At 49.5% G+C, this 26505-nt stretch overlaps 3 protein-coding genes and 1 long non-coding RNA gene across 10 annotated transcripts in view; 2 read left to right on the top strand and 2 right to left on the bottom strand.

Moving 5' to 3' along the window:
• The window catches only part of Mmel1 (membrane metalloendopeptidase like 1), a 31426-nt gene extending 30948 nt beyond the window's left edge, over positions 1–478 (top strand). For all 4 annotated transcript variants that reach the window (XM_031379707.1, XM_031379708.1, XM_031379709.1 and 1 more), the window contains one exon: positions 74–478. In XM_031379707.1, the coding sequence (XP_031235567.1) occupies positions 74–173 (100 nt within the window). In that variant the 3' untranslated portion in view covers positions 174–478. The remainder of the gene's footprint in view (positions 1–73) is intronic.
• Positions 479–1416: 938 nt separating this feature from the next.
• Positions 1417–4114, bottom strand: Prxl2b (peroxiredoxin like 2B). The gene is made up of 7 exons (XM_031379711.1): positions 3893–4114; positions 3422–3626; positions 3070–3121; positions 2471–2534; positions 2314–2389; positions 2018–2136; positions 1417–1587 (listed from the first exon to the last, which is right to left on the bottom strand). Exons 1-7 carry the CDS (start codon positions 3953–3955, stop codon positions 1561–1563), a joined length of 606 nt encoding a protein of 201 aa, XP_031235571.1. The 5' UTR covers positions 3956–4114; the 3' UTR covers positions 1417–1560.
• A 12127-nt stretch (positions 4115–16241) lies between these two features.
• Positions 16242–18147, top strand: LOC116095712. Its single transcript, XR_004120712.1, has 3 exons — positions 16242–16342; positions 16839–17045; positions 17378–18147. It is a non-coding gene; the product is annotated as an uncharacterized LOC116095712 (long non-coding RNA).
• Positions 18148–21397: 3250 nt separating this feature from the next.
• The window catches only part of Tnfrsf14 (TNF receptor superfamily member 14), a 7451-nt gene continuing 2343 nt past the window's right edge, over positions 21398–26505 (bottom strand). For 3 of the 4 annotated variants that reach the window (XM_031379717.1, XM_031379714.1, XM_031379716.1), the window contains 5 exons: positions 25483–25638; positions 24849–24939; positions 23618–23775; positions 22903–22934; positions 21398–22761 (listed from right to left, as the gene is read on the bottom strand). In XM_031379717.1, coding sequence (XP_031235577.1) covers positions 22666–22761; positions 22903–22934; positions 23618–23775; positions 24849–24939; positions 25483–25638 — 533 coding nt within the window. In that variant the 3' untranslated portion in view covers positions 21398–22665. The remainder of the gene's footprint in view (positions 22762–22902; positions 22935–23617; positions 23776–24848; positions 24940–25482; positions 25639–26505) is intronic. The other variant, XM_031379715.1, reaches the window with a different exon arrangement.

Genomic DNA, 26505 nt, shown 5'->3' on the forward strand with positions numbered 1-26505 from the left:
CCAAGCTAGCATGCATACCCTGCCTCTGCCCTGGGCCCCTCCCCACATCTCAGACCTCCTTGCTGGTCCACAGGGTGTTGGGCTCACTACAGAACCTGCCAGGCTTCTCTGAGGCATTCCACTGCCCACGAGGCAGCCCCATGCACCCCATGAAGCGATGTCGCATCTGGTAGCCAAGGCTGAGCTATGCTGCAGCCCACGCCCCGCCACCCTGAGGCTTCGCAAACGGCGAAGCTGGCAGAGATGTGCAGGTCTTTGCCTGAAGGCCACTGGAGCCACCAGCCAGCCCTCCGCGCCCAGCCTAGAGTGCAGCCACCCGCCCACACCCAGGATGAGTGGTGCCTGGTCCTGAGCCCCCTCAGGCCAGTGATGGTCAGCAGCCCGGTAGGAGCAGTCAGCTGCCTTCCACCCTCTCCATAGTGTGTAGCTAAACGTCCTTGAGCTTCAGACTTGAGCTAAGTAAACGCTTCAAAGAAGACTTTGCTTTGACAGGTTGGAGTCAGGTGGGTGGTTGGGTAGAAGGCCTGGGTGAGCTGTGACCAGGGGGAGAATTACAGCTGCTGGGATAAAGGGTTCAAGACCAGCCTCTGAGAATCCTGCTGCTGGGAAATGTGAGGAGACCAGGATGCCCCTGGAGACCACGACCACAGTTCAGTGGATTGGTCTTCCAGGGCTGGGCCAGATTTACATTCTGGTGACTCACAGTGTCAGTACCTGGCAGGGGCACCTGGAGACCTGGGAGCAAGAGGTGGGAATCTGGAAGCCAGCGAGGGTCTAGATCGTAAAGGGGACATCACCGGCTGTTTACAGATGGTCACTGGATAGAGGGAGAACATCCAGGTGGTTCCTGTAGTCACCCTGGCTTGGAGTTAAAAAGTGCTAATCTGGTCATCAGGGCCCACCTCGAGGGAAGATCCATGAACAGGGGAAGTCTAAGATGGACTTTAGGACCCTGGGGACATAAACATGTTCAGCCTGACCCAGGCTTCTCCCAGGACACACCAGCCATTCAGATCAGGGGAGGGCTCCTCAGTCTTCGCCCGCCATCTCTTCCCTGAACCCAATTAGCTTCTGGGCTTCTACCATAAACAAGAGCAGACACCTGCCTCCCTGGTCCCCACAACTGAGCTCCATTTAGTGGCCGGGGCCAGAGTCCTACCAAACTCTCCCCCTGTAGCCTCAGCCTGACTCTATGTCCTCAAACAAAGTGGGCTACAGAGTTAGGTCACCTTGGAAGGAAAGGACATGGTTGTCCCCAGGGTCCCATAAACCAAGGCCTGAAGTCTGTCCTCTAGGAAGCTGACACTTCAATACCCCCCTGCCTGTATGGAGGAACAGCAGGCATGGGGGGTGGGGGAACAGCAGGGATGGGAGCACAGCAGGGATGCACTGTGGAAGCAGTGAAACGCTCACCACTGCCCAGGGCCTGCACTTTAATGGCTGTTTGTGGTTCAAAGAAGAACAAGGTCCAGCGTCCTGGCCCAGTGGCTCCACAAAGATTCTTTGTATTCCAAACACATCCAAGGTTGCAGATGCTTCCAGGTCCTCAGAGAGCACATGCTACCTCCCACACACCTCTTCGTCACACTGTGGGGACAACAGGGGCCATCAGCCTGGTCACACTCCTCAGAGGCCAGTGGTGCCCTCCACCCAAATAGAGAAGGAAGCATGCTGGGAGCGAGAAGCAGCCTAACCCGCATGCTATTCCCTTCCACGGGAGCCCATCAGGGCCACACTAAGGCCTGACAGACCCACTTAGGACATAGCCCAGTCTTTCTCAACCCGCAGTGGGGCCCTGCTTTGCCTGCCCACTGGCCTCTCTGCTGCTCAGCCCATTCCCCTCTACCAGTAGAATCGCAGAGACATATCAACATCCCAAGGCTTCCAACGCAGAGAAAGTTATGTAATTCCTAAGAGACTATAGCTCAGCCCCTGGCCACGCCAAGCACTGTCCCAAAGTGAGGGACATACACTTAAGGGTTGGTAACAAGCAGTGTTCCCCAAGGCCTCTGCTCACCTGGGGTGGCTTGCCGGAGCTAACCTCTGCAGAGATACCCAAGGCCTGCAGGATGTTCTCCTGGGGAACAAAGTCACCCGGGGACTTCTGAATGAAGTGCAACAGTACCTTGTCGCCACCTGTAACCACAGGCAGGGAGTCAATTGCGTGTATCTTGCATCTATGTGTCGGGAAGTGAGAGTAATCCTCTGACCAAGCCAAACAGCCCGATCCTTCACCCAAGACCAGAGTGGGAGCATGAGGACATGAGCCACCAAGATGGGCAAGATGGGGCTCTATGTCTTGCCCTGACCCACCCTTGCTGACCACCAGCAGCCCTCCACTTTGCAGCACGTCACCAGACAGGTTCCCCTGGATGCCAACAGCCTTAGCCTGGAAAGACAGGAATGAGACCCAGGTCAGCCTCGGAGGGAATGCCCTAGGGATTCCCACCAATGCTCTCAAACCACAAACCTTGGAGGCTACATCACGAACAGGTTTTCCCAGGGCAGCTGGCAGGATGCTTAAGCTGTTATACCTACAAAGACATAGGGTCCCTAGTCCAGATTCTGGTGGCGCACAAGTATTTACACCTGTTTCCAGTGTTCTGCCTCACCCACTTATCTAACCCGGGGCTCAACCAGATTAGTAACCAGTCTAACCAGGAGGATCTACAGAAGCCCTGAGAGCCCCCAGGCTGAATACAGCTAGCCTGGGGGCCCTGGGGAGGTGGTGTGGAGTGTGGGGAATGAGCTCCAAGCTGGGTGTGCCCAGGGAATCTGGCTTAGCCAGCACTGCCTATCATGACAGATAGTCTGGGGCAACAGAGGATTGCAATGGGCCATGGCTAAGGCACTGAACTCCAAGGTTCCTCCTGCTTATGAAATGGCAGACTGCTGAGGACAGGCCTGTCTTAGACCAACACCCATTATAAGACCCCAAAGAAGGGTTGGCTGAAGCACCAGTGTCAGCTTCCATGAGACCAACCAGAGAGCAGAGCAGATGGTAGCAGCAAGAAAATGCATAAGAGAGCAGTAGCCACTCTGTCCTCCTGTCCCAACAGTCACACTTACCGCTTGAAGCCCAGCTCCTTATAGATTTGCTTGCTCTCATCAAGGTAGAGTTCTAGAAAGGAAAGCCACAGCTATGTACCCCAGGCTTCCTGCATTCTGTCCTCTGTCCCCTCCACTTATTGTGTCCAGCTCCACCCACCCAAGCCAGGAGGAGTAAGGCAGGATTGAATGTCACTACTGCTTAAACGGGAAGGGCAAGAGTCATTGGGACTTTGCCACTAGGTCTGGGCGCCAGCCAGAGCACAGGCTGAAGGCAGGGCAGGGAAGAGCTGTAGATGCTGACACATGAATATGTTGTTGGGGCTAGAAAGAGAGAGGTCAGCCCAGGCTCTGAGCCCGGGAAGAGTCGCACCTCCTGAGAAGTAACCACCATCCAGAAACTCCTGCAGGCCTAGGGCCTCAGGCCCCACGCCCACTAGGCGCACATCGTGTTGGTCCAGGATGCTCCGGAGGTTGCTGAGGTCCTGGGCGATCCAGCGGCACACTATGCAGCCGAAGCGTCGCAGACCAGCCACCACACAAGCTTTTTCCTGCCATAGGCTCCGCAACTCCACGCTCTGCCGAATGGATTGGTCAGGGGACATGGGTTCACCAACCCCCTATGCCCGGCTGCCTCACATACCCCGCAGCGTGCTGCTCCAAGATTCGCAGCTGACTGGTCCTCCTGATGGTCCCTCTGTGGACCATCAGCTGTACCCACGCCCAGTACGCGAACTCAAATGACCCCCCCCCCCCAGGACCTCCTCTCCAATCCATGTGTGTTGCCAGGGCTCTGAGCCAGGTGCTAGGAGGCGTTCTCCGCCCTGCACTAGCCAGATCTCACCTCCCCAGTCACTGCATGCTTCAAGACACACGCTCCCACGCGACCAAGGTCCACCGCACTCATGGTCTCCTCCGTCCCTTTCTGCTCTGAGATCCCTTCTCCCGGCCCCCGGGGAGGCTCGCTCGGTCCTTCGCAGCCCCTTCAGCCAGCTTATGCCCCGCCCGTAATCCCGCCCGGTCCTGGAGGGCCGCACCATCTCCAGGGGTTTGGAACGCTGGGCTACGCGTTTGTCCCGCCCCAGACTCCGCCCCGGATATTTTAGCGTACTCGCGCACCCTCTCTCCAAAGGGACAATCACTGCAGCAATCTTTGCTTCAGTTTATTTATTTGCATATGCATAAACTTACTAGCCAATGTCATAACTGGTGAAGCTCCACGGCCACGGTGCAAGCGGTGCGCCTGCGCAGAATGCGTTTGCGTGGCTCTCTAGCGTTTGCCTGGCTCGCCTCTAGCAACAGGTGGTTTCTAGTAGTGCACCAGGGTGGTAGAATTAGAGACAAGAAGTTGAAGCAGCATATCGAACTAGTGTAAGGAACAGTAGAGCAGCCAGCACTTACAGTAGTGAAAGGACCGGCCTTTCCAAGTCTAGGTTCCTGCTTTGCATTTTCGCGAAATCTTAGTAAATTCTGTCCTAAAGTACCGTTTCCTGCTGTGCTGATGTCAGCTTTTAGACCTCGGGCTCTCATATACAACAATCCAAAGGAGATAAACAGAAGCTCGCAGTAGTGTGCCCCTAGGAAGAGTAGAGGGCTCAGGAATCCATGCGTCCTGTCCCTTCCTCACTAAGTAAGCCCTGTGATGCTTTCTATGGCCAAGTTCAAGCATCTGGCAGATGCAGGAGCTGAGAACTGAAGAGAGTCTCCACAAGATAACCAGCTGAGGCTGAACAGCAAGGCAGGAAGTTAGGAACCACACCACTATGCCAAAAGGAGAAGCCAGAGAGATGGCTCCGTGGTTAAGAGCACTAGCTGCTCTTCCAGAGGGCCCAGGGTTTGGTTCCCAGCATCCCCACAGTGCCTCACAACCCTCTGTAACTCCAGCTTCAGGGCATCTGATGCTCCTTATGGTCTCTTCAGGCACCAGGCATGCACATTGTGTCCAAACATATATGCAGGCAAGAGTAGGCTGGGGAGCTGACTCAGTAAAGTGATAGAAACCTGCAATCTCATGTCCTGGGGATGCAAAGACTTGAGAATCCTTGGGGCGCACTGTCAGTGTACCTGATTCAGTGAGCTCTATGCTCAGCAATAGACCTTGTCTCAAGAAATAAGATTGAGGGACACTACTGGAGTGAGTGGGGTCTACCGGAGTGAGCAGGACCGACCAGAGCCAGCAGAGGTCCTAAAGTCAATTCCCAACAACCAGACGGAGGCTCACAACTATCTTTACAGCTACAGTGTGTACTCATATACATAAAATAAATAAATAAATCTTAAAAAAAAAAAGATTGAGAAGCACCGCGTAAAATACTCAACCGCTGGACTCCACAGGCACACACAGGTGCACAAACATACAAACAAAAAGGAAAGAAAATAGAATTTCAGAACCAGAAGGAGCTGGTCCTGTAGAGCCACTCACTGGTTCCAGGGGCACCACCAGAAGAAATCCAGAGATGGAGCTTCCTCTGCCTCCTGTTAAGTGTGAGGGGTACAGTGCAGAAAGTCCCAGGAGCATGGGAAGATGTCTGCAGAAAGTGCTGCATGTTGAGCAGGAGTCAGCAGGCCCTTCCCTGAGGCGGCTCACTCACATATGCCTACATAGTATGACAGAACCCAGTTTACCTTCATGGAGTCCGAGGTAAGACAGGTCATCAGGAGGAGAGCATAGTAGAGTCTTCACTCCGAGTTTTATAGGGTCCAAGGATATGGAGCTCTGAAAACTTTGCAGCCATTCCTGTATTCGCAGAATTTTTTCAGGAATGCTGATTTCCTATGCTTGAGGATAGGATTGTGGTATTTTCCCTGAAGTGCCCCTTTTGCATGATCATTTTAGCTTCTGCTTTTATTGGTTCTTATGCCAAATCAGTAAAATTGGACTGGCATAATCTTGACTATCTCATATAAATGATGTATGTATGGTGGTTGTAATAGGTTTAGCTGTCATAGACTCCATGTGTTTGAATACTTGGCCCATGGGTAGTAGCACTATTAGGAGGTGTGGCCTTGTTGGAAGAAGTGTGACACTGTGGGGGTGGGCTTTGAGGTCTCCTATGCTCAAGCTCTGCCCAGTGTGGAGCAGTCACCTTCACTGCCTGCTGATCAAGGTATACAACTCTCAGCTCCTTCTCCTGCCCGTGTCTGCTAGAATGTTGCCATGCTTTCTGCCATGATGATAATGGACTAAACCTCTGAAAATGTAAGCCAGCTCCAATTATATGTTTTCTTTCAAAGAGTTGCCTTGGTCATGTTGCAAAATGATCTGCAAAGAGGTGAGTCAAACTTTGGAGCCTGTTTATTTCCAAAATATTTAAACACAGTCCAGTTTGGGAACGTTTCCTGTTGTAATAGAATCCCTGGTGCACAAGAAGATGTGGTTACATTGAAACTAAAAGTATATGTAATTTCTTCCAAGAAGATAGGTTCTGAAGATAGGCTATCCCCATGGAAGGATCTGCCATGGTCTTGGTCATACAAGTAACATAGAGGTCATTTGGACTATTAGCCCCCTCTAGTCCTGGTTGTGGGAGCTTGGGGGAGTCCCTGGCTATACAGATTATGTAAGGGTCATGTAAACTACTGGCTATCTCTGGTTCTGGTTGTGGGAGTTTGATATAGCTTGGCCCTGCAGATCACTAGGCTGTTAATCAAATCTAATTCCTACCCTTCTGGATAAAAAAATCAGGTTGCATGTGAAAATATTTGGTTTGTTGATGCTCTTTAGTTTAAAAGTAGATTCAAGGGGCAGTGGGTAACAGGACTGAAGCCCTGAGGGCCAGCAGAAAGAATGTAAACAGGTAACCTCAGGATGGGACGAAGGAGGTGGGGGGACCCTCTAGAATGTACCAGAGACCTGGAAGGTGAGAGACTCTCAGAACTCAAAGGGAGGAAACTTGGATGAAGTGCTCAACAGTGGGGAGGGGGAACTTGTAGAGTCCACCTCCAGTGGAGGGACAGGACATCAAGTGAAGGGATGGGGCTGCCATCCTAATGTCAAAGCTCTGACCCAGAATTGTTCCCGTCTGTAGGAACTGCAGGGACAAAAATGGAGAAGAGTCTGAGAGAAAGGAGGTCCAGTGACAGATTCAAATTGGGATCCAGCTCAAGGGGAGGCCCAGGGCCCTGACACTGTTACAGATACTGTGGTGTGTTTGCAGACAGGAGCCTAGCTCGGCTGCCCTCTGAGAGGCCCAACAAGCAGCTGAAAGAGTCAGATGCAGGTACTAGCACCCAACCAATGGATGGAAGCTGGGGACCCCTGTGGTTGAATTAGGGAAAAGCTAGAAGAAGCTGAGGAGGAGGGTGACCCCATGGGAAGACCTGGACCCCTGAGATCTCTCAGATACTGAGCCACCAACCAGGCACCATACACCAGCTGATATGAGGCCCCCAACACATAAACAGCAGAGGACTGCCTGGTCTGGCCTCAGTGAAAGAAGATGCACTTAACCCTCAAGAAACTTGAGGACCCAGGGAGTGGGGAGGTCTGGTGAAGTGGAAGTGGGGATGGAGTAGGGACATCCTCTTGGAGACAGAGGTTGGGGGTGGGGGAGAAGAGGTATGGAATGGGGAGGGGGGGGGGACAGACTGGGAGTGGTATGAAGACTGGACTGTAAAAATGGACTAAAGAATAAATAAACAACAAATAAATAAATACCACATTAAATGCCCAGAAAAATCCCAGAGTGAAAAAGAAAAAAATGTAGATTCAATAATCTACCCTTTTATCCTACCATTTCTGTAACTTCCCTTTTTCTTTTCCCCTAACGTTTGAGATAAGGATTTGAGAGGAAAGAAAAGGAAAGAGATGAATCCCTGAATCTAACCAACTATACTTTGTTTCTCCCCTGATCAGGACTATTAACAACTCGTAACCAATCCCCCTTAAATGATAACAAACATCCAGCACAAACCAAATGATCAAAATCCACCCACCCCATCTCTTAGGAATGGAGCATCACTTTCTCAAAATTGCTTCCTGCTGTGTTGGAGTGACGTTTTCTTTTGGGGGCCCTAAGGAAACTGGGATATTGCTCAAGTTCTTAGAAATCTCACTGCAACATTTGCTCCAGCCTCTGTGTGATGTGAACATACAGGGTGTAACTGAAGTCCTGGCTGGAACAGTCTAGCTAGGCATTTTCAAGTTGTTCTGGATGTAGATCTTTGAGGAAACAGCATTTGAGGCAGTCAGTGAAGCTGGATCACCTGTGTAGGGGCGGTGCTGATGCTGAGGTTCAGCTCTCCAATTGGTTCTTGATCTGTCAGTAAAGAAGCCATGGGCCAATTGCTGGGAGGAAGGTCAATTGCTGGGCAAAGGAATAGGTCATACTTCTGGGTTCCAGAGGCAAGGGAGAGATGTAAGGAGAGGAGAGACAAAATTCACCAGGCTTGGGAGAGAGAAAAACCAAGCAGCCATGGGATATCTTGGGAGGAGCGGCAGACTGTGGCTGCTCCTACAGGCAGGAGATTGGAAATGTTTAGCAGGGACTGGATGTAACTGAACAACTAAAATTTAGGGCAAGTGGATGCTGGGAGCCATGGCCTTAACCATGGCCTTGTGGAAAATTACTAGCCCTGAGACATACAGCCCTGAGAGAACATGTGTAGTCTAACAGTAAGAATATCTGTGGGTGTGGAGGACACTTTGACCATTGGTTCCAGGAACTGAAGATTGCCACCTGCCCTCCCTTGCCCCGGGCTCTTCCCCCTCCTTTGAAGCTTTCTCCTGCTTGTGCTTATATTACCATCCCTGAAGGAAAGATTTTTGGAGCTTGATCAGATAACTGTCTTGCTCTCATTCCTCCTGTCTCTTGTCTCTTTCAGTCTCTCCCCTGCCCTAGGTCCCTGTTGAATGCCCCGCAGGGCAAGTGGAGAGGTGCAGAGATAAGAATATTGACTAGGGCATGCTTTTCCAGGCAGGAGATAGTAGCACCCAGCAATTGTGTCAGAAGGCAAGTTGAAAATGAGCAGTGTGTGTATGTGTGTGTGTGTGTGTGTGTGTGTGTGTGTGTGTATGTGTGTGTATGTGTGTGTGTATGTGTGTATGTGTGTGTATGTGTGTGTGTATGTGTGTGTATATGTGTGTATGTGTGTGTGTATGTGTGTGTATGTGTGTGTGTATGTATGTGTGTATGTGTGTGTGTATGTGTGTGTGTGTATGTGTGTGTATGTGTGTGTGTGTATGTGTGTGTGTGTGTGTGTGTGTGTGTGTGAGTGTGTGTGTGTGTGTGTTATCTGTGGACTCATGGGAAGCTGGGTGGGGGCTGGTAGCGCAGTCATTCCTGGAGCTTAGGCTGGGTAGTGAAAGCTACAGGCAACACACCTGGGCTTTTGCCTCATCTGTTTTGGTGTCTGGTCCTTTTGCTCTGTAGACGTATAAACTTTCAGTGAGGATATACATTTGTGCATTAGCTTATGTATGGAATGTACAGTGTTCACCATTCAGCTAAGGATTCTATGCTCTCTGAGCAGGTAAGGCATCTGTCCTTCTAAGTTGGTTTGCATTGTATAACCAAACCATAATATAAATTTCAACTATGCCATTTGAAAGGATGGCATGATAAGACCTGAGGACTCTGTAGCCAACACGATTTGTTGGCTTTGCTTAGCTGAAGTCCTACTGGGGACATTTTTGTGCCCAGCTGGTCTCAGCTGTTCCCATGCTGAGGAATCAGCATATTACCTGTTTTGTTGTTGTCCCTGGGAGATCTCATAACCCCCTTTCTGTTCCATGAGTATAGTTAGAACTTCTTACAACTGTCTGAACTGTAGGATTGTAAGATAGATTTGTAACATATTTTATGCTATTGTATCCTAAAGGATATACACATCAAAGCATCATCAGCTCCAATCTCCAAAGTCATTTTCAAGATAGCTATTACTTCTAATAAATGTGCAATCTCAGAATCATCCTCTTCAGAACTTAAGGCAGAAGCCCCTTGGAATTCTGAACATGTATCAGTAGTATGATGTATCAATATATGTACATATTTTAAATTTTCAAATTCTACAAAATGAACCTTGTAAGCTATTATATATCATTGCTCTAAGGTGACTTTGTATCTCAGAATCTGTATTTTTACCTTAGTACATTGTGTCTCTGTGGCTCTCCATTCTAATTTCTGAAGCCTTTATGGATTTTTCTTATCTGGAACTACCTTTTTTGCTATCATTGTAGGTTCCAGATTGGATTCTTTTTAATTAAAGATTCTTTATCCTGATTGAAAAATCCTCTGACCTCTTTTCTATGTTTCAGCATCTAATATTTCAGTCTTCTCTTTTTCTAAGTCTGTTTTATTTTGGTCTCTCTTAAAGAGGATATATAAAATTGTAGTTATTACTGAATATACAATTATTTTCATGCTGACAATCAAAACAAAATTATATGGGGTCCAAACCTTCTACAGTTTTTTTCCATTTTTTAACATGGAAAATATTTTCTTCTTTAATTTCTCTAACTCTCTCCTTTCTCTGGAGACTTTATCTTTTATATTTTAACTCGGTATTTATAACTCTGTGTTTAGTTTCTTTAGCATCTATATACCCTTTAAAACATTTCTATCTATTTCTTTTTCTCTTCTTCAGGGACTTTATCTTTTGTGTATATTTATTTATTTCTCTTACTGCTTTCTAAACTTAATTATCTTTTTTGTATTTAATTTTTTTCTAAACTCTTTCCAGCCTTACATGGCTTATTTTTAATTTTATTAATTTCAAATTATTTGTCTCTGCCTACGATATTTTAATAACCACTCTCCTTTTTTCCTTTGGTGATCAGAAATTCGTTGTGCTCCCTCTGTGTCCCTCTGCTGTTCAGTTCATCACCTAGCTGTGGCTAGCCCGGCCCACGCTTTCTGCTCACAGAGAAGAGGCAGTTCCAACAAGCTGCAAACTGTTTGCTGGCTGCGGAATCTGCGTCCCAGCTACCAGCAAAAGCACAACCTCCCCCATGGCACTGTGGGTCGACCACGTAGCTGCACGCGCATGGAAGACCATGGAAGCCGATGGAAGCATGCATGCTAAGTAAGCGCCTGTACCCACCCGGCCTGGCACCCATGTGTCCCCTGGCACCTAGCTCTCTCTAGCACGTGCTCTGACCCTTCTCCAAAACCGTGTAGAGCTTGTAGAAGCTGCCCATTCTGATCCCTGTTCACACCAAGCTTCACCTTAGTTAGGGCACTGGCTGTTTCCCAAGCTCATGTGACCAGCCGGACTTCATCTGCTCTACTCAGAGAGCACAGGCCACCACAGAGCCCGCTTTCAACCAGGTCTAAGCCTGGTTCTTTGTAAGTTTGATTTTCTAAGTTTGGATTCTGTGACTACCAATGTACCATTGCAATCCAATTCTGTTGGATACCAATGTAAAAGTATGGGACTTTTCTATACCCGCCCTAGCTCTGAAATAATGACAGGGAGACCTGGTATATTTTTTAAAAAGCTTCTTGCCCTTGCTGGGCAGGGTTCTCATCAATGCTAACCTGACCACGCTAGCCTGACTATTTCTCAGCAACTTCCCAGCTTCTTCCCAGCTGTATAGCTTAGCTGCCATCTTAGTCTCTCTCTGGCTGCTCCTGTTCCACCTGTCCTTTCCTCATGGAGACTTCTCTCCTCCTCTTCTCCTGCCCAACTATTGGCTGATCAGATCTTTATTAACCAGCCAGAGATGATGGAAAACAATTTTATACAGCATTGAGACAGGAGATGCTCAACAAAGCCAATGTCTGTACTGCAACCAGACCTCAGATCTCTGGACACACCAATCAGCATTTGAATAAATACACAGTGCACAAAATCAGCCTCCAAAGTAGACTCAAGCCTTTGCGTCTACGTGAGAACTATAACTTCAAGTTAAAAAGCATGACTTTTTTTTTTTTGTCTAGAAAGCCAGGTATATAGATTTGACAGAGACGTTTTAGCTCGATGAAAGACATCTCTAAGTCTATATCTGGAAGACAGCTAAAGAAACTTCAAAATCCTTGTGACTGAGTGGCAAGAACTCAGAACACCATCAAATCTTGAACCATCAAAATCACAGCAGTACTGTCAGAGGTTAGAGGTCAGAGGTCCCATGGCTCAGTCGTGCCACCAGCTAGACCCGGGCAGGATCCACAGGACTCCAAACTCAATTTACCAGAAATAAAAATAACTATAAGTAACTAGGGATCTGGGGGGTGCCTCCCTGTGCCCAAATGGGTGCAACAGGTCCTTCCCATTCATCAGATACGACTGCTTTGAACTTAACTACTGCCATCCTTCTGTAACTCCGCTTTTGTGTAACATTTTATCTATGAGGTAATTTTCTAAAAAACCTTCGTCTAAGAAAATATAAGAGAGGTTGAGAAAAGGAATAAAGTGTGTGGCATTTGGGACTCAGCCCCATCCACCAAATGTATATATGTATATGTCTGTCTGTCTATGTGTATGTACATACATATGTGTGTAGGTGTAAGTATGTAAGTATTGTGGATTTGTTGAGACAGGAGAGCCCTGCTGGGCTCTCTGCTGGCAGAACCAGGCAAGAAAGAGAACCTGGTACCGGATCCAGTTGAGCCTCTCCGGACTGAGCTGGATGGTGAGTGTCCTGGCTTAGATCTCCTGCTGTCAGGAGAATAACCACCAGGAACCAGAGGGGAGTCTGTCAAAGCAGGAACTCTGTATCGATCCTCTTTATAAAGGGCTGAGAGAGGAGGTGGAATTTTCTACTGAGGTGAGATGATGTAGGGGGAGGGGAAAGTTGATGAAGGGTATGGGGTGACTGATGGAGCCAACAACATTACTCTACCTCAGAAGTAGCTAGGCAAAGGCAGGCTTACGCAGGTGGTGCTGAGTCACTCCAGTACAGAAGCTCCTGAGACAATATACAAGTCAGGCTCCGGTTTGTCCTCAAGGCGCAAACCAGGGCCAATAGGGCCCGGCCAAAGTGTAAGTGTATGTGTCTGTGTGTGTCTGTCTGTGTATGTATGTGTCTGTGTGTGTGTGTGTCTGTCTGTCTGTCTGTCTTTCTGTCTGTGTGGTGTGTGTTTGTGTGTCTGTGTGTGTGTGTCTGTCTGTCGTTTTGTCTGTGTGGTGTGTGTGTCTGTGTAGTGTGTGTTTGTGTATCTGTATGTGTGTGTTTGTGTATCTGTGTGTCTGTGTGTGTGTCTGTGTGTATGTCTGTGTGTGTCTGTCTCTGTGTGTCTGTCTGTGTGTGTGTGTGTCTGTGTGTGTGTGTTTGTGTGGTGTGTGTTTGTTTGTCTGTATGTGTGTCTGTGTATGTGTGTCTGTGTCTGTCTGTCTGTGTGTGTGTGTCTGTGTGTGTGTCTATGTGTGTGTTCATGTGTTTCTCTGTGTGTGCTTGAATTCTCCTTCTACCTCTTCTTTTCTCTCTGGCTCATGAACAGTTAACAAACTCCAAGTCCCCCCTCTACCCAGCAGGGGCCATTGACCTAGAGAGAAACTAAGACTTTTTTCTTAAATCCCCTGCTGTACCAGCATGGAGTCAAATTACAGGAAGTCAGTGGCTTTTGGCCACAGAGTAGCAAAGAGTTAAAGACAGAGAACTGCCAAAAAAAAAGTAAACAGCTTTTGGCCATGCAATTGCTGACAGAAGAATTGCCAAAGCTTTGGCCCTGATCAATCCATTGCTGGGTCCATGCCCCTTCGCTGCCTCGATAAACCGGGTACCGGGATAAGCCCTGGGCAGAGGGCAGTCTTGTTAACTTGATGACCACAGAGTCTTTCTTCGGGAGTTTGGACATGATGGAGCATTCCAAGGGAATGAATATGTACAGCAGTGTGTGTGTGTGTGTGTGTGTGTGTGTGTGTATGTGTCTGTGTCTGTGTGTCTGTGTGTGTCTGTGTGTGTGCACGTGTGTGTTTATGTGTGTGTGCACGTGTGTCTGTGTGTGTTTGTGTATGTGTTTGTGTGTGTGCATGTGTGTGTGTTTGTATGTGTTTGTGTGTGTTTATGTGTGTGTGTGTGTTCATGTGTGTCTGTGTATGTCCATATTTAAGGGAGCTGGGTCCAGGGATGTTCTTAAAGATAAAGTGAGCACTGTTACACCCTGTGTCATGACGCCATAATCTTTGCCCACAAGGATTAACAATGAGGGGGGACACCAGCCTGAGGCTGAACATACAGGGCTGGGCGAGCTTCCCACAGCAGTTTTTCCCATACAAGGCTCTGTGGTTCTGGCCAAGTGCTTGTGGTCATTGCCCTGAGACAATGCCAAGTGAGGGGTGACCGACTCCTTCTTAACCTTCTCCATGACCCTGCTGACTCTGTCTGGATTCTGACAGCTTCCACGCTCAAGAGACTGCCTAGGAAACATGAAGCAAAGACTCACAACTATCAGACACAAGGGCAACACAGTTCCTCCTCCACCTAAAAGTTCAAATGACAGACAGGCTCTCTCTGTCCTCTCTGTCCTCTCTGTCCTCTCTCTGTCCCCATGCCTCCCAGCCTCCACCTCAGACTTCTCCCTAGGTCCCATGACCTTGTCTGGCTTCCCAGCTCATGAAGTAAAAGCACTGCTCTCTAGAGCTTTCCCAGGCCCTCCTGCACTGCCCTGTCCCCGAAGGAGAAGGGTTTGGGGAAGCCAGCCCCACCAAGAAGACCCCTGCCAGTGGTCCTCTTTCAGAAGCAGTGGTGGCAGCACAGTTCTGGTTGCGGCTTCTGGCGGGACAAGGGGCTGAGCACCTGCACCTCTCTCTGCTGATAAGGGTGTTTGTACAGTAGAGATGGAGTTGGGGTAGGGCTGGGTGGGGCTGGGCACAGTGGTATCAATAGTGCCCAGGCAGGAACCTCCAGGTGCTGGATCTCCTTTCAGGGGTACTCTGCCCCCTCTTCCCATGATGCTTTTCACCCTTGCTGCTTAGCTGGTTTCTCTCCTTGTCCGTGCAGATGACACCTGGCTGTGACCACCCAACTTGGAGCCTCTAAAACTTCCAGAAGCTTCCATGGGAGATGGTCAGAATCTGTATGAAAGTCAGCCCTGGTGATGCCCAGCTCCCAGAAGCACCTCAGAACACTGCAGCAGCCTCCTTGGGCTCCACACCCTGCTCCTGAGACTCCCAGCCATCCCAGAGCAGGCCCGGACAACCCCGGCCCTCTGTCCAGCCTAGGTCCTAATGTGATTTGGCCTTTTTGTCTGCCAATCAGGTCTGTGCACACTGTATCACGGACCCAGGGCTGCACCAGATTGAACATGAATGTGGTGGCAGAAGGCTTGCTTAGCTCTTATTCTTGCCTTTTCTTGATCTTTTTTTCTATTTAAAAATTTTTATTGCATTTATTTTGTGTATGAATGTGTGGTCTGTGTACATCTGAGCATGGTGCACAGCACACATGCAGAGATCACAGGACAACTTGCAGAAATTGGTTTTTCCCTTTCATCATGTGGGTTCCAGGGTTTAAACTCAGGCCACCAGTTTGGCAACAAGAACCTTTTCCTCCCCGAGTGAGCGAGCTCGCCAGCCCCACCCCTTTCCCTGTATTTATGATAAAATGAAGTCAGGAGAGACACCTCAGGCTGGGAATATCTTGCTTCTTACCCACTTCTGTCCTTCATGGTTGTCCAAATTCTGATTTCTTTATGGCTGGGGACGGGTAGCAGAGATTCTGGTCTCCTTTTTAGCTAAACTAGCTAGCTATCTACTGCAGCAAAACGCTCTCTTGCTTCCAGTTCCTAGTACACTGCCTGGGGCTTCTTGCTGTAGTCAACTGCTCTGATCCTAGCTGTTGTTATTTATGTCCTGTTGTTCCCGGTTTGTCCAGTGTGTATGCGTGCGTGCGTGCGTGCGTGCGTGCATGCATGCATGCATGCCTCTGTGTGTGTGTGTGTGTGTGTGTGTGTGTGTGTGTATGTGTGTATACTAGAAGCCCTGCTTCACGTGCAGTCTCTTCAGACACCTGACAGGATACCCAGGTCTCATTAACCCACGAATGTATCCTATGTAAGTAGGATCTGTCCTTACGGAGGAGGGTGAGGCTGCTTATGGGGGGATTCCAGGGGAACTTTGGAATGGGATGGGGAGCCTGAAACCCACAGCACCATCCGGGTGTCTCCCCTTGTACCCCTCCATTCCCACTTTGCATTATAGGCCCCAAGCCCTCTGGGCCAGTGCTGAGCTGTCACTGTCACAGTGGTTGCCATGGCAGACTGGGCTCAAGTACTCTGCTGAGGTGCCCACCAAGCAGCTGAGTTGCTGGGGCACAGAGGTTAGGGAGAAACCAAGAGTTGGCCTCTTGCACAGGCCCAGTCTCTGGAGCTGATCACTCTGCAGAGTTCTGTCCTTACCCCCTCCCAGGCCTCCGGTAAGGCTCCTCACTTTCCTTCCCACCAGCCTCTGTGCTGCCCTCCAGCACCAGGTGCCGGCCCCTCGCCCCATTCCTACCAGCTTCTATGGACCACACCACACCACACCCCTGGAATATTTATTTACAAGGCAGCTTCTCAGAGGCCCCACAGTTAGGACTTGCAGAGCACAGGAAGCAGGGGCTGCCTGGAGAGGAAACCTGCTACAGGGAGGCTTCAGCCTGGCCTCAACTGCTTCACACACAGCACTGAGATCCAGGGCTAGGGATCCTGGCAGCTGACAGGAGGGACTTCCATTCAGTTCTCTAAATTAGATCTAAGTAGTATCTTTTTTTTTTTTTTTTTTTTTTTTTTTTTTTTTTTTGTCTTCAGTGCCCTATCTAGGGTAACTAGACATTTGCTCTTGTTTTCTAAGCAAAAGTCACACAACACACAAAGAAGAGAAGCTGGGCTGAAAACCCAGCCCTATGGCCTAAGGTTGCTCTATCTCTCTAGCCATCCACTGTAGCCAAGACACCATAGTCTTGCCCTGTGGCCTGTCTCACAGTGCAGGTATGACCATGGTACAGGCTGGCAAGGCTGCAGATCACGGGAAACCACCACTGAGAAGCAAGCTTGTTGTAGCCCTTCCCCCATGCCACCAAGGTCACCTGGGAAAGCCCCAGGGATGATCAGCAAGCAGAAGAAACAAGGTCCCTACAGGTGAGAGCCTTTATGTAGTTTCCATGGGAAAGGCCAGAGAAGATCACTGAGCAGGCACAAGCTAGGTTTGAACAGATGATGGTTCCCCAGTCTCTGAGGTACAGGGACCAACCGTGGTTGACCGCCATGAACTCTGAGGTCACAAGCTGGAGATGTGGTGTGGGTTGGTTGATGTAGGTGATTTTACAGACTCTGCCTGTAAGGGCCAATCTTAGCTCTGGGGCTCTCGGGACCATTGTTCTGGGTATAAAGGCCTCAGAGGGCACCTCTAGGTGGTGTGGCCGAGAGGAAGCTATTCTAAAGACTCATTTGTTCCTCTCATTGACTCTCAGACTATTGAAGCAGTGGACCCCAGGAACTGAAATTACCTCAGAATTCTCATCCCTTGAGAGAAGAAAGCCTAAAGCTTGGACCAGCAAGAAGAGAAACTGTTCTGGAAAGACACTTCCAATTTGTCATGACACTTCACAGGAGAGGCGGTGACGGGTGGGACTACACCTTACTCAGGACTGTTGAAATATGCATGACTTTGGCTTCTGCTTTAACCTCAACCTCAGATCACGACTAGAAAGATGGACTTGCTGGGCTCACTGGACATCTGTCCCCTCTCCCCGTGTGGCCATCTGCAGAGTCCATTCTAGTGAGTCCAGCCCTTACCACTTTCCAGGCCTCCGATGAACCTTGGCACTTTTCTTCCCACTTGCCATCCCTTAGCCCATCCCTGCAGCTTCTGTAGACACACCTCATTCCCGGGACACTTCTGAGGTGGCACCTCAGAGGCCCCAGGGACAGGACCTGCAGGGCAAATGTCTTTAGCACCCAATCTGGGGTAATTAGACATTCACTCACATCTCTTAGGGAAAGTCACATAATATATGAAGCTAGGCTGGAAGGAAGCTCCAGAGTGGTGGCCTAATGTTGCCTGGTTGCTCTAGCTATCCGCCTGAAGAGTCAATACAGCCTTGTGCATATACTACCATGATGCAGGCTACCAATTTAGCTTTTCAAAAATTAAAAATTAAAATAAAATAAAAGCAGTTAAATCACCTCCTGGGGGCTAGAGTCCAAACTGAGCTTCTTGGGCACAGGCTCCAGCTCTAAGTCCAACAGTGCAATGCTTAACGTTGATTATTAACTTGATGGGATTTAGAATCACCATGGAAATAAACTAGGTTGAGGTGGGTAGACCCAGCCTAAAGCGAGAGAGCATCATTCCATGGGCAAGAGTCTTGAACTGAATAAAACTCAGAAAGGAAGCTGAGTGTCAACATCCATCGTTGAGTTTCCTCACTGCAGACACAAGGTGACCAGCTGACTCATGCATCTGCCTTTCCCACCATGAGGAACCTGAAACCAGGAGCTGAAATAACTCTTTCTTCCTTACATGGTTTCCTGTCAGGTGTTTGAGCCAAGCACTGAAAAAAGTAATTCATATTAGCCAGCCTGAACAGAGATTGCAAACGCTCCTGAATCCAGGAGTTGGCTCCCCCCAGAGGGATAAGAGAGGCTCCAGATGTCAAACCATCAGAACGAAACCAGGTTCAGGACAGGCATCTATTGTGGGCCGCTGACTACAAAGAACAGGATATCTTCAGGGTCTCACTGCACATCTCAGGTAGCTTGAGTAAGTGTGGCTTGAAGGTACTGGTTCTGGCGACCCCTGGCTCCAGTCCTGATCCAGACTGGGTAGCCCCAGGGTTCTCTACAGCCTCTGATAGCCAGCTCAAGGAACAGTAGGAACACAGTGCCATGCAGCTGCCCAGGTGTCCATTTATTCGGGTGGATGTGAACTCTGCCTGTGCTTGGTTGAGCATGCATGCCCTATGCTGCTGTAGGAGGACAGATCAGAGAGAAGAGGTTTTGCAGTGGCAGAGAAGGTGGCAGTGTCTCAGGCCTTGCTCGTGTCTCTGCTCCTGAAGGTCCACCCATTCTGTCAGCACCACAAAGAGTAGCACTCAGGCCCACGGTGCCCAAATCTTATTTAACAACCACTCTGCTATTTCCTAGTAATTCCAGTCTCTATTTTAAAACCACTGCTCCATTATTCAGTGCTATTCCAGGGCAACCTGGGCCTTGTGTTTGAAGACCAGGCCCTAGATGTAGTCAGAGCAAAGCCAGAGGCCAACAGATCTAGAAAAATTCAATGGACATTTTACTGGTGACTTACAGGCAATGTATGTCTGGGTAGCAGAAAACTAACCCCTGCAATTTAATCAGAATGAAAGGGTTAGAGAGTGACCAGAAGCGATGTCAGTCAAGACTGGTCTACCTGATTTATCTCAAGCTGACACCAGTGTCGTCAAGCACGTCTGGGTGCTGATAGCAGAGTCTCCCTCCATAAGGCTCCATGTCACTCACTAATGGTTTTGTCTCCGTTAGTTTGCTGGGAGACTCTCTGAAGAAAACAGAGCAGATGGGTCGGCGTCTGCTGTGTCATTAAGACTCAGGAAGGCGGCATCAGGCCAAGCTGTATTCATGCATGTGAACACTCACCCAAAGTTGGTGTGGTTCCTTGGTGGAACCCTCTGTGGTTTTGGAGGCCCTGTTCATGATCACAGGTTCATGTGCTGATGTCCTCTTTGTGAGACATGAATGCAGTCTCATTCCATACTGTAATTACAATCCGCCAGATACAGCAAACATCAGGCACACATACAACCTGCCTACCTCTGCCTCCTAACTCAACTCCCTTAACCACTAGCATTAACATACAGGTTCTTCTCTGTGTTCCTAATACATTCAGGTTCCTCTGTGTTGCTAATGAGAGGGTGGGTAGCAAGATTACATGGTGTAAAGAAGATAGATACGTGGAAGATAAGAAAAGATAGATGATAAAGAGAGAAGATGGGTGGATGATACAAACAGATGAGAAAGATAAATAGAGATTGTGGTGGTTTGAACAAGAATGGCCCCATATGGTCATATGTTTGAAGCTGTGCAGTGGTGGCACACACTTTTCATCCCAGCACTTGGGAGGCAGAGGTAGGAAGATTTCTGAGTTTGAGGCCAGCCTGATCTACAGAGTAAGTTCCAGATAGCCAGGGCTACACAGAGAAACCCTGTCTCACCCCTCCCCCCCAAAAAAGGTCATGTTTGAATACTTAGGTCCCAGTTAGTGGAACTGTTTGGGAAGGATTAGGAGGCATGGCCTTACTGGAAGAGGTGTATCACTGGGGGTAGGCTATGAGGTTTCAAAAGCCCACATCAGGGACAGTACCCCCCTGTGTGTGTGTGTGTGTGAGAGAGAGAGAGAGAGAGAGAGAGAAAGGGAGAGAGAGAGGGAGAGACCACCTGCTGTCTGTAGATGAGGGTATAAATTTCTCAGCTACTGCTCCAGTACCGTGCCTGTCTCCTTCTTGTCAAGATGATAACCCTCTAAAACTGTGAGCAAGCCCCAATTAAATGTTTGTTTGTTTGTTTTAATATTTAAGAGTTGTCTTGTTCATGGTGTCTCTTCACAACAGAGCAGTGACTAAGAAGGAGAAATAAAATGACAGATATACAGAGGGGTGATGTGTAGCCTGATGAGGCATTCCATTACTGTGGCAAACACCTGAGAGGAATAGTTCTTTAAGGAGGAAGGCTGTGTTTCCACTCACAGTGTTAGCAGTGTTTACAGTCACTGATTTCACTGCTTCGGGCCTGTGGTGCGGCAGAGGTTTATATAGATCTGCATGGTAGAGCAGAGCTGCTCAGCTCACAGCAGCCAGGGAGCAGAGAGGGAATGTTGGTGTTCATAGGCTTCTTTCCCCCTTTTCTTCCATGTGGGCATATCCCATGGGATGGTTCTGCCCATGCTCAGGGCAGGACTTCCCCCTCAGCAAACCATCTCTGGAGACGGTGCACTTGTCACTCACAAGTAACGAAGCCTGCTCACTCACCGGCACTTCTGAACTCAGCCAAGCTGATGATCGAGGTTGACCACTACACACCTCAGAATGAGCACACTTAGCTACAGTCTCAACTCCTGAACACTATTCTTTATAAATGCAAACAGTTCTTGGGAGATGCCAGGATTTGGGCAGGGGGACAGGTGAGCCTGGAACACAGCACTCGGCTTGACGGGCAGTCACTCCCGTGAAGTAATGGGAGATATTCAAAGAATTCTATTGGAGAGGATGCCCATGGGAACACAGGGGCCAGAAAATATGGCAGTGATGAAATCAATCACTGAGCAGGATGAAAAAACCTGTAGTTACCATCACATAAGTGAGGGTGACTGTTCCTCCTGCCAGTGGAGGCCCCTCACCAAGTGACTACATGACATGTATGAGAACATAGTTACCTTGGAGCAAGCACCATCATTCTCCCAGGACAGACAGATGTGTGATGAGACACAAGGTAGACACAGGTCATGTAACAAAAATATTTATTTTCTATGACAAGTAGAAAATAACTTAGAAACTCATAGTTCAGTTACTACAGTGCATGCCCCACAACATAAGGACCTGCGTTCCCAAAACTGAGTCCATCCTCACTTTAAAAGTTTGACATAGTGATGTGTGTTTTAATCCCAACACTGAGAAGAGCCAAGGGGGTACCTGGGGTTCCGGGCTCAGTGGTAGGCCAATGTAGCTGAATTGGTGAGGCTCAGGCTAGCTCCAGATGGCTAGCTACTAAGGAACAAGTGGTCAAAGGCCAGCTTCGACTGATCAGGTACACTGAGGAGAGGTGTGAAGCCAGCAATTAATCAATCCCTCAGCAGACTTTTCTCTGAGAGTGTAAAACCTAGTTCTCTGGGGCCTGCCAAAAACTCTCTGGGGCTGGTGAAACAGTGAGAGAGTAAAACTTGATTTTCTGGGACCGGCAGAAAAAAAGGGGTAAAACGCGCACACACACACACACACACACACACACAGAGGCACATAACCCCAAATTGACCTCTAGTTTCCACAAGCATATGCATGCATGCATGTGCACACACACATACACACACACACACGCGCACACACACACACACACACACACACACGCACAAAAGAGAAGAATAGAAAGCATTGGCGCCCCACCCCCACCCCCAAGTCTGGAGGATCACGCAGGTAATCACAGTGTTATTTGGAAAGCAGAGGTAGAAGGGTCAAGTTTGAGGCTTGCCCAAGATACAGAAGGAGTCCATAGTTGGCCCAGAGAATTTCATGTAACTTTGCCTCAGAAAAGGTAAAAAGCAGAAAGAGTCTTGAGAATGTGGCTCAGGAATAAAGCACTTGCCTGGTGTGGGCAAGATTCCAGCCCCAGAAACTTCAAAATAAGATCCACCAATAACATATTCATGTCTCACCACACGCACCCCGGTCTCAGGAGGCAGTGCTCAGCACTGGATAAGCAGGCCTAGGCTTAACATTTCCAGGACAGGCAGAGCTGTTATGGGCTGATTGGAAAAGCCGGGAAGTAAGACATAGGGCCAGGGGTAGCTGTCACCAATACGGACTTTTGGACCACCACCTCTTAGCATTTGGATGGGAGCAGATGGCCCCGTTTAATACTAAGAATGGCAAAGCAACTCCTAGACCCTGATCCATGACCACATCTCCACTGTTGTGTGATGCTAAAGCAGCCCAGGACACCTGCCATGCCCCTCTGGCATATGAAAGCTTCCCACCAAGGTCTCCTAGGTGTCTCGTCATCCAGAGTTTGTGCAGTTGGAGGTTGTCTCCTCGGTCACAGCAAGCGCAACCTCCATGACTGGAAACCTGATAGTGTTCTCCTGTTGCTCCTGCTGCCAAAGAAATGCAAGGTGAACTCCTGCCTCTGAGGCACCAAGCCGGGGACTGCATGGGTCTTGGGGACATGTAAAGCTCAGCTGCAGACCATGGAGTTGGAACTTCCTCCCCAACCCAAACACCCCTAGCAATGATACCTGGAAAGGCTCCAGTTCCCGGGCCACTGGGCCTGTAACACAAGGACATCAAGTCATGGGAGAGGCTGAAGCAAGAGGGGAGATGGGCACAGAACAATGAAACACCCACATTCTGGGCTTCCAGCTGTGTGATCTACCTCCGGAGTCTGACCCTCTCTAACAGAAGAAGAACTGAGCTTTGGACTTGTGTCAAAACCCGCAGGAGGCCCACCAGGTGAAAGAACAGATCCTCACCCACATTCCTGGAGGCCAAAGTCTACTACTCACCTGCTTTGCAGAGTTGGGGAACCTGCTCACTCCCATGAGCAGAGACTTAACTTGGGCAGAAAGAGGGATACCTGCAGAGCCCAGGGAAGAGGCCTCCTGCACAGGGAGCTGAGCACACAGAGGTATGCTTCCTCACTGACAAGAGGGTTGCCTGCCTGGCCATTGTTTTTTGATTCCCTGAAGCATGGCCTATAGCTTCCCAGGCCTGATTTGATCTGCAAGCTAGTCTGCAAGCAGGACACAGCTGAGACTGGACAATGAGAGGGAGGAAAGAAGGGAAAGAGGGAGGGACATAGGGAGGGAAGAGGGAAGAAAGGAGGGTCCTAGAGAGGCCACCTGAGAGCTCTGAGGAAGGGTTCTACCACTAGCCACTGTAGATCCAGACTCTACAAAGACCCTGGGACCACTCCTGGAGTCCTGAGCCCTGGAAGGGTGGGTTGTTGCTTACTGGTGTGCAGCTGTCTTCGCTTTCGGATGAGGAATACAGCTATCCCAGCTCCTACTCCCACTATCACAAGTCCCATGATATAGTAGATAACCCGGAAGGAGCAGATGGTGTCTGTGCTGCTGGTCCCACGTGTTACTTCCTGTTGAAATATACTGCACCTAGGAGAGAGCAGTCATGGGACATGGTGGGAAACCTATGCTATGGGGACAGACAGGTCAGCAGACTGGGCAATGTCAGGGAGCGAGACAGGGTCCATGCAACTCATAGCCTATCCACTGGTACAACAGCTCTGAGACAGGACTCAAGTCTGTTACAGATTCCAAACCCTTTATGGGGAGATGGAGAAAGCGGGGGGAGATGAAGGAGCAGGGTAGAAATGGAAGCAAAAAAAGTAGAGAAGGAGGGAATGAAAAAGGGAAGGGAGCTAGGGTCAAAGCTGGGGACTCACCTGACCTCAGTGAAGAGAGATGGGGTAGAGAAGATGAGCTGATGCCCTTCCCTAGAGAACCCCACCTGACCACCTAAGAAGCCTAAAGAGCTGATGCCCTTCCCAGGGCATCACCCAAGGAAACCTAGCTATCTTCAGAGATCCCAAGTTCACAGGTTAGCTCTAGGGTCTGAGATCCACACTGAGGGGATCCTGGCTCAGGTGGAGAAGGGGCCTCATCTGAGAACATCTGATGGTGGTTTGAAAGAAAATGGTCCCCATAGGCTCATAGGGAATGACACTATTAGAAACACCTCCTCGTTGGAGTAGGCCCGGGCTTTTGGAGGAAGTGTGTCATGGGGCCAGGCCCAGTGTCACTCTCTCCTCCTGCTGCCTGCCGGTCCAGATGTAGAACTCAGCTGCATCTCTAGAACCATGTCTGCCTGCGTGCTACCATGCTTCCCTCCATGATGATAATGGCTAACCCTCTGAACTGTAAGCCAGCCCCAATGAAATGTTTTCTTCTATGAGAATTGTCGTGGTGTCTCTTCACAGCCATAGAAACCCTGACTAAGACAATCATCTTACAATCGGCACCCCGTGCCCAACTACAGAAGTGTAGGGAAGTCCCATATCCTTGACTTCTTGGTCCCACAATTATAGAGTGGGACCTGGCCACAGCCTGTGGAATCCTAGCTAAGGCTCCTTATTGTTCTGCCTACCTGGGATGCAGCTCGGCTGGATTTGGCTACTTATCTCCCAGAGGAACAGAGTAGTTCCTTCCCCAGGATGCTAGTCACCTACTTGGTCCAGGGCAAGCATTCCTCCTGAGTCCCTCCAAGTGAGAAGGTCCCTGTTAGGCAGTCAGCACATACAGTGTCCTGGCTATGAGTACCTGGGAAGTGAAGAGGGGCAAGCAGAGGAGAACAGGGCTCAGGCTTACAGGGACCTGAGCTTCCCTGGGGTGGTGCCTGGGAGCTGTCTGTTCTAGAGCCTTCCAACCCATAATACTCTGTGGTTGGTAGAGAGAGCTGTGGTGGTAGATGGCCCTGTGAAGCATCGGAGCTGAGGCGGGATAGCTGAGGCTAGACCAGAAGTGGGAGCCAATGGTGCTGCTCCAGCTCCTCTTCCCTCCTCCGCCCTCTGTGCTCTTTCTGTCTCTCAGCAGAAAACCTTTCTTTCTGAACCTTCCAGATTCTCTGAGTTTGGCTTTTCCCCATCCCCTTGTGCTTCCCTCTCCCCTCCCCTCCCGCCAACCTATCGCACTCTTTCCTCTCTTGCCTCCAGGACTGGTCTGGGGTGGGTGCCCTAGGGTTAGCCAAGATTTCTGCTCTGCTCCTTTCTGAAATCCATAAGCTGGAGGTTTTCTAGACCCCAGCCAGCAGGCACACTGGAACAAGGGTGGCCTCCAAAAAGAACCTCCAGTCGGCCAGCTCACCTCTCTTCTGTACCCTCTGCCCTGGAGGGCAGGTGGAGTGCAGCAAGCATGTGGAACAGTGGTCCCCATCCTGGATCTCACAGAAGTAGCCAGGGATGCATCTGCACATAGTGTCCTTCCTTCTGGAGCACTCCTGCCAGGTCAGCAGGCCCATGTCTGTCGTCAGAGACAAGGCCATGGGAGCACCAGCAAGGGATTTCGGGGAGGACCCATCCTGCAGCCCTCCCAATGTACCCGGGTCCAATTCTGCACAGCTTCACTTGCTAGAGGCTACCCACCACCTGAATATGTGGTACCATATTTGTCCTATAGGGGGAGCCAGACATAGCACAGTGGCTCTGAGCAGGGGGTTTGGTCCTACTGATAGGGTCACAGAGCGTTTCGATGCCCAGGACCTGGGTTTTGACCAAGTCTGAATTGTCCTTGCCTCTGTTTTCTCCTCCTCCAGGAAGCAGGACTTCCAATCTATGTGCCCACAGCCCTGGAAGTGTGGAGTTGGTAGGCTCTGCCATCCAACTGTTAGAATCTCAGTATCCTCGTCAGTGGGAATCGGCAGTCCTCTAGGTCTAGGCCAACTGTTTATCGGAATCGTGAGAATATATACAGAGTCACTCTGTAGGAGTGAGGCTGACCCCATGAGGGCACTGTGTGAGGACAGAGGTTCCCCTTCTGTAAGGGTGAGGTCATCTCCATTTTCATACTGTGATAGACACAGGGTCATCCTCAGTAGGAGGTGAGGACAACTCTCCTCGCACACTATGGGTAAGCACGGGGTCATCCTTGTGGGGAGTGTGATGCCAGCCGCATACGGGCACTGTAATAAATCCAGAGTCAACAAAGGCTCTGGAGAGTGTGGTGTGGAGCTACCTTACTGTTTCAAACATTCTGGGACCTGTGTCCCCATCAAGTCTGCCCAGGCCCAGGCAGCCATCAGTCTATGAGTGAGCCTTTCCTGGGTTCCTTCATGGAACCCAGGGAAATGGGAAGGGAAAAAAAAAAAATATATATATATACACACACATA

Source organism: Mastomys coucha, unplaced genomic scaffold (genome assembly GCF_008632895.1).
Source record: "Mastomys coucha isolate ucsf_1 unplaced genomic scaffold, UCSF_Mcou_1 pScaffold18, whole genome shotgun sequence".
Taxonomy (NCBI): Eukaryota; Metazoa; Chordata; class Mammalia; order Rodentia; family Muridae; genus Mastomys; species Mastomys coucha.

What these genes read in the sequence shown, in the direction of transcription:
- Prxl2b (XM_031379711.1), bottom strand. Translation starts at nt 3,955, where the DNA reads ATGAGTGCGGTGGACCTTGGTCGCGTGGGAGCGTGTGTCTTGAAGCAT. An exon ending in AGCATGCAGTGACTGGGGAG is followed by an intron (nt 3,627 to 3,892) that starts GTGAGATCTGGC and finishes TCCATTCGGCAG; the next exon opens with AGCGTGGAGTTGCGGAGCCT. An exon ending in TTCGTGATGTAGCCTCCAAG is followed by an intron (nt 2,390 to 2,470) that starts GTTTGTGGTTTG and finishes CTGTCTTTCCAG; the next exon opens with GCTAAGGCTGTTGGCATCCA.